The 17,286-nt window shown below is 40.4% G+C and overlaps 1 protein-coding gene across 1 annotated transcript in view; it reads left to right on the top strand.

Annotated features, from left to right (window-relative positions):
• NLN (neurolysin) overlaps positions 1-7,800 on the top strand; it is a 152,783-nt gene extending 144,983 nt beyond the window's left edge. The window contains exons 15-17 of the mRNA XM_082723050.1: positions 735-878; positions 2,936-3,028; positions 6,182-7,800. Of these exons, the coding sequence (XP_082579176.1) occupies positions 735-747 (13 nt within the window). The 3' untranslated portion in view covers positions 748-878; positions 2,936-3,028; positions 6,182-7,800. The remainder of the gene's footprint in view (positions 1-734; positions 879-2,935; positions 3,029-6,181) is intronic.
• Positions 7,801-17,286: the final 9,486 nt, after the last annotated feature.

Here is a 17,286-nt window from a genome sequence, read left to right as displayed (position 1 = left end):
TACAAACAGTTCATTGTCACCTAACCACTTAATTTCTTTTCCCAGTAAATAACCTGCCCTTTCTATTGCTGTCTTCTTCTAGAGAGGTTTGATTCCTTAGCTATTTACCTATGGAAGAAAAGGGGTGGGAGTAGAGGTGGAGACGGTTTGGTTGTAGGTGTGTGTGTGTGTGTGTGTGTGTGTGTGTATCTCCAGTGAAACTCTACCTATTGTTGGCTTTTATTACTTCATTTCAAAAAATCCCTCACATTTCACTCTTGTCCTGCTACTGATGCTGTCACAGGTGTTTCAGGAAGAACATGGCTTATCTACAGCCAAATTTTATTTACTCATCTATCTTCCTCAGTAGGTTAGACTTCCAAGGGTAACACTGTGCCCGTTGCATAGTAGCTTCTTGGTGAATGGCAGGTGCACATGGGCACAGAGATACCTACGTCAAGGACATTAACGAGAGGAGTCGACAGGACTCAATCACACTTTACCCCTGCTTGGAAAACCAGTTGTCGCTCTGGTGCTGCTGGTAGCCATTTACGACCTGACTCATAATCGACACAAAGGGAAAATAAATTCCAGTGTGATCAGTATAAGTTTCCTCAACACCAAGTCAAATGCAGAAAATAGTATGATGAAGATCTTATTTGTTTATTTCACAAAAGGCTTAGACTTTCAAGAAGGAGTGAAACTGAAAACCTTGTTGAAAGTTAACACTTCTTCCTCCCTTCATCCCCATTCAGCCACATGGTTTGAGCATCGATGATGCTTTAGACACTGGGACCACAAGAGTTGGTGAGGAAAAGATCCCTTGTTTCCAGATTGAGGGTAGAAGTCCAGAAAAGCAGACTGACCTGGGGGCATGAACGACAACCAACCACGATGTGGTGAGTACTGTAATGGAAGGAGCACACTTAGTGGTGTGGTAGCAGAGAGGTGTGGGGCCAGCTCTGCCTGGGCAGTCTGTCCATCCCACAGAGACATGGCTAACCAGAGAAATTGCCTGATTGGTAAGAAAATTCATGAAAGCAGGATTCTCTGTAACCAGGAATCACAGTTTGTGTACTCTGGGAAGTGGACTTTCAAGTATCCCAGGGCTTATTTGGCAGCGGAGAGAGAAAGAAGGATTGAGCAGAGGGAGAAGTCAAGCGTCAATGCACGCCTCAGGCAATTCCTTAGGGATCTCTGGGGCTTAGATCAGATCACCCCTCAGACATGTCCCGCATTGGGCCAAAGAAGCCAGGCCTTTATATCTTCACCTCAACCATGCACTGCGTATGGGCTACCCCAGAAAGGTGTGACCTTGGGTAAGGTGGAGCTCTGCAGCTCAGGCAGAAGAACCCACAGCAGAGGGTGGTCTGTCAGGTGCCCTCCCAGATGTCCCCTTTTGCTTCATATATGTCCAGCAGGCCTCTCCTCCTCAGGAGAGGAAGGCTAGCAAAACAAACAATACCTGCTCTTTCTGAGCCGAGCCTTGGGCCTGCAAATAAGACTCAATGGATCTTTCTTCCACTCGCCATTCTGGAATCCCCTCATTCTCAGCTAGCATCTCTGCTGGGTTTTGGTGGCTTAGCTAGTGGCATGACCATTCCTAAGGGGAATGAGCCCCTTGTTCCATGTCCTTCTCAGGCTGGGGCTATTTCTCTCATCTCTCTCATCTGTTTCCACCACTGTTTGGCAAGAATGTAACAAGAGGTACCCAAGTAGATCATGTGAGTTCCACAACATGTTCCTCCTTGCCCGCATTGTGTAAGAGGGGCCCTGTCTCCTCTTGATGATCAGGGTCAGTTATTCCGCCTGAATAGTGACTCTTCACGTTTGCTGGTCTCTTAACACAAGAAGCTCGAAATGCTCAGGCGCAGCCTGCTTATAGTTGAATGAGGTTCTTATTGTTTTCCTTGGGGGATCAGAATCGCTAACCCTGAAGAACGTAACCATTCATTCAACCAGGAGAATGTAATCTCCTAATGTAAGGAGATGGCCCTCACAATTCCCTAGGTGGATTATTGCAATGATGGTAAGTAGGACCATTCCTGCTTTGACTTTGTGTCTCCCACTCTTATGAATGTGCTCTCCTGGGGACACTGCACCCGGAGGATGGTGCCTATCCTTCCAAGCTCTTGGCTCTGAGCTGGCACTGAAGCATGTCTTCAGCAAGCCATTCCAAATCTCTATCTGCCACTAGCTTCTGGTTGGCATTGTATGCGATAAAGCCAAGGGAATCCCGTGGTCATGGGTCCACTCTCACATTTTCTTTGCTATGAAGTGGGTTCTTGGTCTGATGGCTGTATTATGGGATCCCATGTTGGTGGATCAGATGTTCCATAAGCTCTTGGACAGTGGTGCTAGTAGAGGCTCTGTAGGCAGAAAAAGCTAACATGTAACAAGGATATTTGTCTATTACTGTAAGAAAAAAAAAAAGGCGAGTGGAAGAGGGCCAGTGTATTCAACTTCTTACCAAGGTGCTGTTTGACATCCCCTCTTTGGGAAACAGTGTTGCAGTGTTGTCTCAGTATTGCTTTCCATTACTGAGATGTTGCCCACTGGACAGTGACACTCTTAAATCAGATTCAGTAAGCTGTAGCCTGTGCAACTGGGCCCATACACAGTCTCTGTGTTTTTTTCCCATGGCTCTGTCTGTGTGCCTATCATGCCAGCCCTTGGGTGGCCAATGACATAGGCTGACTGACATCAACCGGCCAAGTTATTTTGTCTATTTGGTTGTGTAGTGCCTCTTTCACAGTGGTTTCTCCCTAGTAGGTGTTAATGTGTGAAACAAAGATCTTCACATTCCATGCCAACTCTCATATGTCCATCCACAAATATATATGCTACTGAATGAAAAATGCTCTCAAGACACCAAAAATGATCATTTCCATTTAACCTCTGGGAACTCATTATTCAGACTTTCGCATTCTAAATTTTGAATAACTTTCCCCACAAGGACTACCAGTAAACTGACAGCAGAATTGAGTGTCAAGGTGCTTTTCAACTGTTTTTTGAAAAAGACACCTCTGAAGCTTGCTCTCCATAAAAGGTCAGTAATTTCTTACTTTCACCTGTCTTTAAATATTCTAAGACCTCTATCCCTAATGTTGTTTGTCTTTGAGGAATGTTAGGCTATATTTTAAGATTTGATCTTTAGAATGTGTAACTTGGCAGAGCAGTCTAAAGTTTTACACTTGAAGGGATTAATATCCATTACAGGAAGGAGAATGAAAAACAAAGCATTCTTATTCTAAGGGATGATTTTCAATATGAATTTTTAAACCATTCAGAAAGTATTGTCGATTAACCCTTTTACTTTGGGAAATATCTTTTCTGTTATGTAAATATCTCTAACATTAAAAGGTATTAAAATGTTAGTATCCATTTCATTGCTGAAAGCTAGTCTCCCAGCTTCATTTTGTATATGAGCAAAGGATGAAATTACTTCTGACACCTACAATAAAAAATATATTGTTGTTGAATAAAGGGTTGTTATTAGAAAGAAGTTATCCAACCAGTTGGGCCTGTGGCAGTTGCATAAACAGGGCCATGATTCCTGTTAATGGTAGTATCCCACAAACCCTGTGGGCTCATAGGTAAACCAACAGCACAGTCCAACTTGGCTTATAGGTTTATTAGGGTATTTCATCTTGTTCTGATGTGCAACATGAAAGGTTTAGCATTGCAAGAAGTCTTGGTTGTCAACATCTCCCCATTTTAGCTATGCCCACCAATTAACTACACAATTATTAAGGCAAAAGAGTGATAAAGCGCAATGTTACATACCTTAAAGTTATCAAGAACTTCCTATAGTTCGTTCATTTCCTTCAGGGTTGCAGATAGAACAGAAGTACTTCTTGGTTCCTTTGTATTTCTTTTTTCCAGGATGCTTGGCTTTGAACCATGAGTCACAATTCTACCCCTCCTGTTTGTACCTGCCCTGTCCCCCTTTTTTCCCCTTCTTTGGTTGCTACATCCCATTTATACCCATGAGAGAGTGAAGGAAAGCCAGAGGAAACAAACGAACAAACAAAAAGACTCAGTTGAGTCAGGGAAATACCTTATACTAGAGAGAAGTGCCTCTGTGCTTTTCCATTGCTTTCTCAAAAAAAAAAAAAAAAAAAATGCAGAGCTAGTACTCCACCTGCATTATATTCTTCCACTGTCTGCTGCTGTTGGAAGTAAACATTCAGTGCATGAATTTCAGTATCAAGAAAAATCATGAATTGGGCTCTGGGTGGTTCAGAGAAGCCTCTGTCTACAGCTCAGGTCATGATCTCATGGTCCTAGGATCAAGCCCGGCACAGGGCTCTCTGCTCAGCAGGGACCCTTCTTCTCCCTCTCTCTGCTGCCTCCTGGCCTATTTGTGATTTCTCTTTCTGTCGAATAAATGAATAAAATCTTAAAAAAAAAATCATGAATGAGTTATCTGAAACCCACCTCACTGGACACCAATGGGTATAATTAGGATACCAACCCCTTGTCAAGTCAAAGGAAAGAATTAAGCATCAATTCTCTGTTTAAGCTAATAGGCTTAGTTGAGGAGGAAACATTCTTGTTTACAGAAGAATTTCAGCTAATGTGGAAGTCATGATAGGTTTATAAAATAATTATTAGAAATCCCTGAAATAACAGATTTGGGGCAAAGATCGTCGATGGTTGATACCATTATTGGAAGGGCTGATAGGGAACTTTACAAGGGATGGATTAGGCTGTCACCACATGAACCGTCTGATAATCTTAGCATCACCAAGAGTGGAAAGACCAGATATGCGGGCCTCTTCATTCAACGGACTAGGAAGCTCACCATGTCTCCTGGGAAGTGTTCTTGTAGCAACGATTTTTTTTAAAAAATGAACTTGAATATAATCAAGCATCTGGAGATTACTTCCATTGGTAGCAAATGTGGGAGATAGAGAAATAAGTTAAATGATGCCACAAAGAAGCAAACAGCTAATTTCAGAATGTGGGACATTCTTGAGGGCAGCTTACCTGGTTTCTGCCACTAGTCAAGAGCAATGGGTGGAGAAAATCTCCTCCCAGGGAGGCTGCCCAGTAACCAGATGCCTTGTGTTTGCATCCTGATTTGAACAAACCAACTATGAAAAGACTTTATTTTTAACTTAAATTTGATTAGCCAACCTATAATACATCATTAGTTTCAGATGTAGTGTTCAAGAATTCATCAGTTGTGTATAACATCCAGTGCTCATCACAAGATTTTTTTAAAATTTTATTTATTTATTTGATAGAGATCACAAGTAGGCAAAGAGGCAGGCAGAAGGGGCGGGGAAGCAGGCTCCCTGCTGAGCAGAGAGCCCCATGCGATGCCAGGCTCGATCCCAGGAGACCAACAAGACTTTTTTAAAAAAAAGATTTGTTTATTTTAGAGAGAGAGAGAGCACGCACGCAGAAAAGGGAGGGGCAGAGGAAGATGGAGAAGCAGACACCCCCTGAGCAGGAGACAGACTAGGGGCTGGATCTCACAACTCTGAGACCTTGACCTGAGCCAAAATCTAAGGGATTGAAGTTCAACTGACTACAGGACCCCAGTGCCCTTTTGAAAAGATTTTTTTTTTTTAAATAATCTGAGAAATTTATTAAGGAGTGGATTTTAGATCATATAAAGGCATTATTGTTAAATTTTTGGTGCAATAATGTCAGTATGACTATGATTCATGAGTTCCTAATTTGGGGCACCTGGGTGGCTGAGTAAGTGTGACAGACTCTTGATACCTGCTCAGTTCATGATCTCCAGGTTGTGGGATCAGCCCACATTTGGCTGACTTGGGCTCCAAGCTCAGAGGCCTGGAGTCTGTTTAGGGTTCTCTCCTTCTCCATCTGCTTCTCATCAGCTTGCTAAAATAAATAAGTAAGGAAGTAAGGAAGTAAGTACTTAAATAAATAAATAAATAAAATCTTTAAAAAATAGAAAAAAAAAGTTCCTATTTTTAGAGATTCATAGGCCAAGTATGCAGAGATGAGATGACTTGATGTATGAGTTGTACTTTTTGAAATTTCAGCAAGGGCAAAAACAGGGACAAATAAATGTTGCAAAATCTCTTTAATTATGTGATTTTGACTATATGTAATTATAATCAGGGTGATGGGTATATGGAGGTTTATTGTACTATATTTGCTCTGCTTATGTGTGTTTGAATTTTTTTTTAAGATTTTATTTATTTATTTATTTATTTGGCAGAGAGAGATCACAAGCAGGCGGAGAGGCAGGCAGAGAGAAGAAGGGAAGCAGGCTCCCCACCGCCGAGCAGAGAGCCCAATGCAGGACTCAATTGCAGGACTCAATCCCAGCACCCCTGAGATCATGACCTGAGCCAAAGGCAGCGGCTTAACCCACTGAGCCACCCAGGCGCCCTGTTTGGATTTTTTTAAAACAAATTCCAAATGGGAGGAAGAGAAGAAGGTAAAAAAGCAAGAACATATACTAATATGAGAGGACATGTAAATACTTTAAAACCTAAGACCCAAAGCTTAAACAACTTTAACTCTTTAGAGGATCTCACAGGTTTCAAATATCCTATTATGGAGGAAAAACCATTTCATGAGAAAATTATACATTGAAGTGTGTGTGTGTGTGTGTGTGTCTATCTGTCTGTCTGTGTTTACATTTCTATCTCTCTCTCTCTCTTTTTTTAAAGATGTTATTTATTCATTTGACAGAGAGAGAACACAAGCAGGCAGAGTGGGAGAAGGAGATGCAGGCTTCCTGCTGAGCAGGGAAGCCCCACACAGAGCTTGATCCCAGGACCCTGGGGATCCTCAGATCATGACCTGAGCCAAAGGCAGGCGTTTAATGACTGAGCCACCCAGGCGCCCCTGTGTTTACATTTCTAATTCCTTAAATAGACAAATTCCTTAAATAGACAAATCAGGTCTCAGAGAAATGATAAAATTCCTATAGCCAGGGTATGTTTTTAAGCAGACAACCCACATGCAATATGTGAGATAAATATTTTAATCTTACAGCATTTTTTTAAATTTTATTTATTTATTTGACAGAGAGTAAGATCATAAGTAGGCAGAGAGGCAGGCAGAGAGAGAGGGGGAAGCAGGCTCCCTGGTGGACCCTGAGATCATGACCCAAGCTAAAGGCAGGGCTTAACCCACTGAGCCACGCAGGCTAATCTTACTGCATTTTTTAAAAAATGATTTTATTTATTTATTTGACAGAGATCACAAGTAGTCAGAGAGGCAGGCAGAGAGAGAGGGGGAGGCAGGCTCCCTGCCGAGCAGAGAGCCCGATAGGGGACTCGATCCCAGGACCCTGGGATCATGACCCGAGCTGAAGGCAGAGGCTTAACCCACTGAGCCACCCAGGCACCCCATCTTACTGCATTTTTAACCCCCCAATGCCTTTATTTAAAAATAACAGTTAATAATTATCAGGGCACCTGGGTGGCTCCACTGGTTAAGCGTGGGACTTTTGGTTTTGGCTTAGGTCATGATCTCAGTGTTGTGAGATGGAGCCCTCCCTGCCTTGGGTTCTTGGGCTCTGTGAGGAGTGTTCTTGAGATTCTCTTCCTTTCCCTCTCCCTCCCCCTTTGTCCCTCTCCCCATTCATACTCTCTCTCTCTCTTTGAAATAAATAAATAAAATCTTTGAAAATAAAGCTAATAATTATTGCCAATGTAAACAGAGAAGATAGAGATACAATTTAGAACAGATGTATTATTAGTTCACTGTAATTGTATACATGAGGACTCAAATGTACCAAACTAAACAAGAACTGGTTTGGTACCTTGCCCTGCATTACAAAATGCCAGATCCCTGGGAATTAGGAGACCTGAGATTCATCCCTCCCCTGCCATGACGTATTATATGACATTGGGCATGTTCATTCACTTCTCTTGGCCTTGTTCCCCCTTCTACTGAATGTACATAATACTTTCCATCTACTTACCTTGGGGAGATGGTGCAGACTAATGAGGAAACATCAGTAAAGTGCTTTGAGCTCCTTAGGGAAAAAAAATATTGTTTCAATACTACAGTGTATTACATTTTTATTTTGACAGCGAACCACATAAAGCTTCTGAATTATAGACAACAAACCAAGCTTTATAGTCATCAACGAACGCCATGTAGATCACATTTCCTAACAAGGAATGCTGTCCAAATAACTTTTTAATTGAACTCAGATTCAATTCGCATTTAAACCTCATAGTTTCACTAGAAAGGCTGTGTAAATTGCAATTAAGCAGATATTTGCAAGATTTCAGCTGTTCACTTAAAGGTCTAGAATGAAAGGTTTTAAAACCCTGAATTCCAGTTGGACGTGACTGTTACAGATTCTGATTTTAATTGAGATAACCACATGGGAGCAGAATAGGTTAAAATTAGTAATTACTTTAATTTTACTTCTTAAACAAAATTACTTTCTAATCTCCCATTGGGTAGGAATAATAAAAAAAATTTTTTTTAATGTCCAGGGAATGTTGAATCTTCACCTAGAAACACTATTGGCAAGGATATTTCTAAATTCTTCGTCAATTAAGGACATGGAATATATAATAAATGCATTTCAGTGTGTCAACAAATCATTCTGGGTACTGAAATGCTGAAAAGCACAAACACATGGTTTTAGTTTAAGCAAGAGAGGTTAAAAAAATACTTTTTTCTTTCAGTTTTAACTCCTTCCTCCTCAGTTTGTAAATTCAAGAATACCTAGGTAAAGCCAGTCACTGGCTTAGAACCCTCCCGTGGCTTCCAGTACCCTGTTCATTAAACCAAACTCTCCAGCACAAGCTGAAGGCCTTGGCCTTGCTCCACCAGCTCCCGAAAGCCCGCTTGCTTGTGTTTATCTGCAGCCAGGCCTCCCCTGCCACTTTGCTTTCTCTTCTGTTCCTTGAATTTGCAAATTTATTCTTTGCAGTTGCTCTTCCTTCCAACAGGATTATTCTTCCTTCATTTCTTTACATGCCTGCCTCCTTTTCACTATTCACATCTCAGCTCAAATGTCACCCTTCAAAGAGGCCTTCATTGACCCTCTGTTGTATGCAGCCTCCTCCCCCGCCCCCCCCGCCCTCTATCACATCAGCCTGTTTTGATATCATAACACTGATCACTTTCTGATTTTATCTTCTCGATTTATTTGTTTGCTTGTTGTCTGACTCTTCACTTCTCTCCAGCAGGGACATTATTTCTTGTTCACCTCAGTCTCTGGCATAGTCCCATAAGAATACCCTAACTCTTCAACCCACTCATTCAAAACCTCTGTCCCTGCATTGTTCTGTAGCACTGATCTTCTCTTGTCTATCTGTTTTTCTGGAATCTAAGGATGAAACCCTCTAATCCCTAGAAGAATATTCCAACAAGGAAAAGAATAGCAAATTCACTCTGCCTAGTTTATAACCCATTTTGAAGATTAAATTGTTTCTATGGGAATCAGGGATCGGGGTCTTTTTACAAGTCACATGCCTCAGACTCTTAAGGAAACAACTAGCTCTCCAGTCAGTTTAATCTAGGCAAGGCTCTATCAAAAATCGGTCTTGATTTTCTCCAATCTGGCTTAGGTCTACAGGCTTACTTGCTAATCCAAGCAGTCAGAATAACTCATGTTTATTTATAAATGTTCCAGCAGCCAAAGAACCTGTTATTTCTAGATCTTTATTCATTAGTTCAACAACTGTTAATTGATAGTATACTGGTTCTAGAACTTTACTAGGTTCTTTACAAGACCTTTGCAAGATCACTTAAGAGGTGATATAAAAGTAGACAAGGCATTGTATTTGTTAGTAGGGAGCTACTGATCTAGTCAAAGGACACAGGCAAGTAAACAAAAAATGAAAACACAAGGGTAAGTGGGGAGCGTTTCAGGAATATCATATGGTATCTTACTCAATCTAGGGCGGGAGTGATTCTAGGAAGGCTTTCCAGAGAACATACCACTTACCCTGAGATCTGAGACTGAGTGTAGCTGATAACCAGTATCAGGTGATACAGAGAAGCCAGAGGGTTCCAGGTGGTGAATGCAGTATACATGAAGACCAGGAAATAATAGAGCACACAAAAAGAAGCTCATTGTTGCCATGACAAGGTTTAGGGGAAGGGGAGGTGGGAAGGGCTGATACTGTAGAAATGAGTAAGGACCAGATCATGAAAATCTTAGAAAGCCAGATTGAGAAATCTGGACTTAATTCTGAAGGCAGTGGACTTCTAATACATCATTTGTAGCACAAGAGTGACATGATCAGATTTGTGTTTTAGAGTGATTACTCTAGCTAGATTAGATCTTCAAGGACAAAGACCAAAGGCAAGGAAGTGATTTAGAAAAATTTTTCAGTAATTAAGGTGAGAAATGTTGGTGGTCTAAACTGTTAGTGACAAAGAGGATGAAGAGAAGTGATTTGAGATATGTTTAGCAAGTGGAATCATCAAAACTTGGCATTTGGATGTGGGGAATGATGGACAGGGATGAGTCAAGGTACAGGTTGCTGGCTTGGGAAAGTAGGTCAATAGTGGGGCCATTCACCTGGGTAAGAAATTAAAGATGAAACAGAGAGAAATTAAAGTATGGAAAGAAGGTAGGCTTTGAATACATAGCCTTAAGGTGATTCTGATACATTCAAATTGAGAAATGTAGCTGGCAGTTGGTCATCAGGGGCTCAGGAGAGAGATTTTTCTGGGCAAAAGATGTAGAACTGGGAGCCATTGGCGTGAAGGTGGGAAGTGAAGCCACAAAAGTGGATAAGACCTATTGTTTTTCATGTGGTCTATGGAAAAAGCAATCAGGATCTTTTAGAAAGCCGTTTATTTTTTCAATGAGAACAGCTAGAAAAAACAATAGAAATATGCCTCCCCAAAAGACTGAAGCAGTATATCATTACTACTCTCAGAATTTAGAGGCTTTTAAGTTCAAGGCCAAGTGCCCAAGATGGCTCAAAAGTTCGGGAAAGATCAAGTAGTGAACAGGTAAGAAAACTGTCTTTTGAGCAGGGGAGAGGGATTCTACATTACTGATTGAGAGAGCTCATACTTCTCATATTTCTTCCACCTAATGAGCTTTTAAACAAGTGCTCTGAGATGTACAAATGATGATTATACTGGCTATTTCTCCCAGAGTATTAGCTCTGTCTTTCTGCTTCCAAGAATTCAGTGCCCCAATGAACCAGTATAACGGCTCTCAGGCAAACAGTCAAGAATGAGGTTAACTTTTCTTTACTGGAAGGGCTGTTTTCCAAGATACTTGTTTAAACTTTTATGACGGAAAAGAACGCATAAAATCTGGAGACTCTTTGTTTGGCTAAGAAATGCTACAGGAAAAACAATGGAAGTAAAAATTGAGTTATTTGTTGTTTTCTCAGGCATGGTGAGTTATTTGTTGTTTTTTCAGGCATCACAAGCGTGAGAAGGAAATAAAAGCATTTACAGAATACCTACTTTCTCTACCATTACCTAATTTAAACAAATAGTTACAAAATCTAGTACCATCTGCAGGCTCTTGGAAACCGATTTCTGTCATATCCTATTTGTATCAGATGTGCACTTATGTCGGAAGCCCTAATTCATGTTCTGAATGTGTCGAAACTCATGCATGCAGATTAAGACAAAAATTGGTAGCCACACAAGGAATAATGATCTGAAGACTATGTACAAGCTTGCTATGGAATTACATCCAGAAAGAAGACTGACATTCCTGGGAAAAGATTAGAAGCAGATCGATTAATACTAGGTTTCTATGCAGACAGTATGTCCTCCAAAGTTAAGGCAAGAGTGCATTGATTCATTTTATAAATTGAGAACTCAGAGACCTCAAGCATCCGGAAGAGAAGAGGATGTGTTAAATATGTCAGACCTATCATTAAAGTTTATTAATTTTTGTTAATTATACGAAAAATACAGTCCTCCCCCTTGTAGAAACATTGGAGGAAAAAAATGAAAGAAAACAAAAACTAATCATAATCCCACATCCCACCAACCTTAATATTTTGTTGTGCTTTCTTCCTTTATTTTCTCCATGTATGTGTATGTTTATGTGAGAATGTGTGTATTTAAGACATACTCTTTCATATTGCAGCATATCCGATACGCTAGTGCGGCTTAAGATTGTTTGCTATATCTAATTTCATATTTACTTTTTCCCTGAAAAGGAAGAAAAATGTTCCAAATCTTAAAATCAAGGAATTATAATGTATGATTTTGTGAGAATTGAATTTCATACCGTTTTATTCAGAGCTAAGAGCATTTGCTCATATTAGGATAAAATACTATAAACTGAAAAGAGGTTATTTCAGAGTATTTTGTGCAGAGGTAGGATCTATAAGAGAAAGAGTGGTGGCAAGTAAGGTGACTTTCAGGAAAATTTAATAAAGTCCTAATAGGATAGATTAGATGTCCAGGTATTCTTATACTATAAAATTCTCTAACCGCAGAGCCAACCTTATTAATGTGCGTCCTGGATATAAACATACCCTCGCTCAAAGGAAATATTCTAATGCCTTCCTTCCAGGAATTCAATAAAGACAATATCCACGAACAAAACTGTATTAACACAATTTAATAAATAAAACTGATAAGATTCCTCTTTTCCGTGGTTCCTGCCAGGCAAGGCTCTACTACCAAAGAGGACAATCTTGTTTTTTTAACACATAAGAAAGAATAGTTCTTTTCAGGTGCCAGGTCATGGTCCCGGGGTCCTGAGATGGAGTCCCGTGTTAGGCTTCCTGTTCAGTGGGGAGTCTGCTTCTCCCTCCTCCTGTGGCCCTCCCCCTGCTTATGCTCTCTCTCAAATAATTAAAAAAAAAAAAAGAAGAAGAAGAAGAAGAAGAAGAGGAAGAATACATCCTTCCTCCTGAATATTCCTGTAATTGGCTTGAGTGTTTCTCTGTTCCAAGATTTGTGCTAAGGTCTGGGGTGTAACTGAATAAGATCGCGGTCTTCCTGGAGCTGAGAGTCTTGTGTGGGAAGCAGGGAAAGTGAAGTACGTACAGAGCAGTGAAGTAACAGACAATGAATGGAAGTACTAGGTGCACTGAAAGGGAGTGTATCTTCACCTAGATTCAGGGGGCTGAGAGGATTTCCATGGGATGTGATATCTACATGAACTCAAGAATAGGAATTAGCCAGGCAAAGATGATGTAGCATACTCTTCTGCTGTCCCAAGAGTCATGAAAGAAGGCATGGAAAGTCAGAGAAAAGTTTTCAGAGATGGAAAGCTCAGATGCGAGGGTGGCGAGAGATGATGTTGAAGAGACTGGGACCACATCCTGAAAGGCCTTGTAATGACAAGAAGGAATCAGATTTCTTCCCTAGGACAATGGTGAGCCATCTAAGGGCTTCAGGAGCGACATGATCAGATGATTGGCTGCAACGTGGAGAAAAAGGACAGAGAGACAGGATTAAAAGCAGAGTGTTGAGGAGACTAGAGGCAAATGGGAGAGAGCATCTGATATCCCAAGTTAAGGTAGGAGCAATGGGAATGGAGAAAACTGGACACTTTTGAGAGGTGGTCATTTAAATTACTTCTAGCCATTTCTGCCTCAGTAATTTTCCCATCAGGGTTCCACAATGACCAATAGCAAGGAAAAGATAAGTCTGGCTCAAGGGCTTGCCCTCAAATAACAAGGTAGATCCAAATAGCCATTTTAGTTTGCCATGTTCCTTGTCAATAGGAGATTATTAAAACGAGATCTAAATTACGTGGAAAGAGGGGTGCCTGGGTGGTTCAGTGGGTTAAGTCTCTGCCTTTGGCTCAGGTCATGATCTTAGGGTCCTGGGATCGAATCCCGCATTGGGCTCTCTGCTCAGCGGGGAGCCTGCCCCCCACCTGCCCCCGCCCGCCTGCCTGCCTCTCTGCCTGCTTGTGATCTCTCTCTCTCTGACAAAAAAAAAAAAAAATTAATTAATTAATTAATTAATTAGTTAATTGTGTGGAAAGAGACGGAGATGAAAACCCACAGTCAGATCAATGGAAAAATGTGTATGGAGTTTTTAAAACTTTTTTTTTGACAATTTTATTTATTTACTTAGTGAGCGAGCAAGAGGAAGAGAGAGAAAGCGCAAGATCCAGGGGAGAGGCAGAAAAGCAAACTCCCCGCTGAGGAGGGAGCCTGATGTGGGACTCATTCCCAGGACTCCAGGACCATGTCCTGAGCCAAAGGCAGACGCCTAACCACCTGAGCCACACAGGCGCCCTAAACTTTTGATACTGACTGAAACATATATCAAAAATTTCCTTTTTTATTCATTAATAATTCAGCTAAGGTTGACTAGATAATACATACAAATGATATAAAATTTCAAATAGTACCAAATAGGTGTAAAATGAATATTCCACTTCCACCTTTATCCCCTGCCCTGTAGGTTTCCTTCTGAGAAACAATTAGTACCAATTTCTTGTATCTTCTTCCAAAGATATGCTATGAATATAGAAATATATTATAAAACATAGTATCTTGATACTTTATATATTATTTTAGGTTACTTAAAAATCTCAAGTCTACAAATACTGTCTTAGACCTGTTGACATATGATCCAATAATGTGCTATTTTAATAACATACTGATATATTTTTGTAAATAATATAATAATTATTTTCTAGATAAGCTGATCTCATTTTCCATATAACTAAACATTCAAGAACTTCTTGGGAGTCTATGACCTTAAGTGTTTCATAAACGTCATAAGAGGTAGATTAAGACTGACTCACCATGTGTTTTGCCACTCTCTGTTTCTCTATCTTTTCACTCTCACTCAATATACTTCTTGTTCCACTCTAGTCGAATAGAAAACCCCTTACTATACCCATAATTTTCTTCTTTCCACTGCAGCTGCATTTTCTTGAGCAGTCTTTCACTGTGTCCCTGAAAGTCTTCTCTATTTTATTCTTCCAAATATTTAAAAACCAACCCCTTCCTAGAAACTGACCCTAAAGCACTCCAACCTTTGGAAATAATTTAAAATGATTCAGAACGTTGTGGAATCCTAGCCTCTGTTGTATTTTTGCCCTATTTCCGCCTCAAATCTGAAGCCAACCTTCCCTATGAATTTTTCAGTTTCAAAAGACAGTGCATTCCTTGAGATCTTGCCTTTTGCAACAGCACGGATGGACCCAGAGAGTATAATGCTACGTGAAATAAGTCAGTCAGAGAAAGATGAATACCATATGACTTCACTTGTATGTGGAATTTCAGAAACAAAACAAATGAGCAAACAGAGAAAAAAAGAGACAAACAAAAAACCAGACTCTTAGACACTAAGAACAAACTGGTTGTTGCCAGGGAGGGAAGGCAGGGAGGGGTGAAACAGATGAAGGGGATCAAGGGTACATTTATCTTGGTAAGCACTGAGAAATATATAGACTTTTGAATCATCATATTGTACACCTGACACTAGTGTTACATCGTGTGTTATTTTTGCTTCAGTTTTTTAAAAAAGGGAAAGTAGAAAGAATACAGTACATTCTCTTCAGTGTGCCAACATGACTAACATAGATGGCTCTTTATGGCTAAGTTCTTCCTCCCATCAGATCCAAACTGTCCATTAAAGCTTCCATCCATTTGTATTTCCTACTAATAAAATGAGATTAACTATTCCCTTATCTGCATAACAGCTGTTCCAATGCAGAACACAATCAGGCCTACCATACACCATTTCCTTTTCTTGTCCATAATAAACTCCTCCAGTTTCTTCAGTTTTTCCTTTTTAACCTATTCTTTTTCAGTCTTTTGGCTAAGATCAAACATGTACATGTGGTATGGTTTCTAGATATTTCATCATCTTGATTGGCCCTAGCTTATCATTATGTCTTAACAAAACTCATGTAACCAAATATAATGTCCCATCTTAGAGCAACCTGAGGTGTGCTTAATCCCCTTTGCAAATCAGGAGGGCTCGGAGTGGGCCAGAAGTTTTAGGCTGGTTGGGGAGTGGACCTTGCAGGCTTGGGTCTGTGAGGTACAAGCAAATCAACTTCCCATTTAGGTGTGGACCAGAAGTAAAGGGACAATTCAAAATGTCAAGGAAGGGGAACAGAGGGCAAGAATTTGACCTGAAGCAAATATTAGTAATCCAGAATGTTAAATTGAAGTGACCTAACGTGTTCTTGTCAGTTGTCTGTATGCGGTAAAGCCTATGTATTTCTAGTGACAATAAAACACAAGAGAGGTGCTGCGTGGTTCAGTCGGTTAAGGTGGTGACTCTCGGTCTCAGCTCTAGTCTTGATCTCAGGGTCGTGAGTTCAAATCTGCCTTAAAAAAACAAAAACAAGAGGTGCCTGGTGGCTCAGTCAGTTAAGCGTGTGCCTTCAGCTCCGGTCATGATCTCAGGGTCCTGGGATTGAGCCCCACATTGGGCTCTCTGCTCAGCAGGGAGCCTGCTTCTCTCTGTCTCTCTGCTACTTGTGATCTCTGTTTCTCTCTCACATAAATAAATAAAATCTTTAAAAAACAAACACACACACACACACACACACACACACATACACACACACACAAGAATACAGGGACAGGAGTTGAATCTTTTTATAGCATTCTATCTGAGACATTGATCAAGGAAAGAGAAGTGAAAGATGCTGAGCTATTTTGAGCAGAGCTCTATCACTTTGAATGGAGTATTATGTCTTGATTAATGCAGCCTCAGGCGGCTTCTGCTTTTTTAACTAGCGTATCACTCTGTGGGCTCAGCTGTAATTGTGGTCAACTAAAGCCATCAGGTCTCTTATATGAAGTGTGGTTGTTCACAGTACACAGTTCTTCCCTTGTGCGATTTATTTTTTCCTCATTAATTCCAGAATCTATCTTTATCCCTCATAGAATTACTTTTCTGAGCATTAAACCTGCTTTAGAGGTTCAGTGCTTTGACGTTAGACTGCCCGGGTTCAGAACTCAGTTCATCCATTTCCTGGCTGTCCAATGTTGGGCAGACTGTTCTACCTTGTTAATATTTTCTTAAATAACATTTTTTTCTTACTAACCCTATTGTCTTTGTCTCTCAGTCATGTGACATCTCTTGCCATCCATCCGTTTAGTTACTCATCTATTCAACAAATATGTGCCTTTCCTGTGCCAGGCACTGTGTTAGATATACAATAAATGTTTTTTCTGGGCAGTCTTCATTAAATTCATGAATAAAATTATTGCACACATTAGTTTCAAGTATTAACCCCTGGATACATCTCTTGATTCTAATTTTTTCTCTAAGTGGATCAGTAGACAGATATCTATTAATGAACATACGAAGAGTAAAGTTGTTGAACCTGATAGAAGTACAAGTGAGTAGACTTTTCCCATTCCACGGGCACATCTGTTCAACTTTTAAAAAATTGCTTCACACTGGGCAGACAACAGAGTT

This window comes from Mustela nivalis (assembly GCF_964662115.1).
Source record: "Mustela nivalis genome assembly, chromosome: 3".
In the NCBI taxonomy this organism is placed as follows: Eukaryota; Metazoa; Chordata; class Mammalia; order Carnivora; family Mustelidae; genus Mustela; species Mustela nivalis.
The sequence above is the reverse complement of the archived record's forward strand: the minus strand, read 5'-3'. Positions and strand labels throughout refer to the sequence as shown.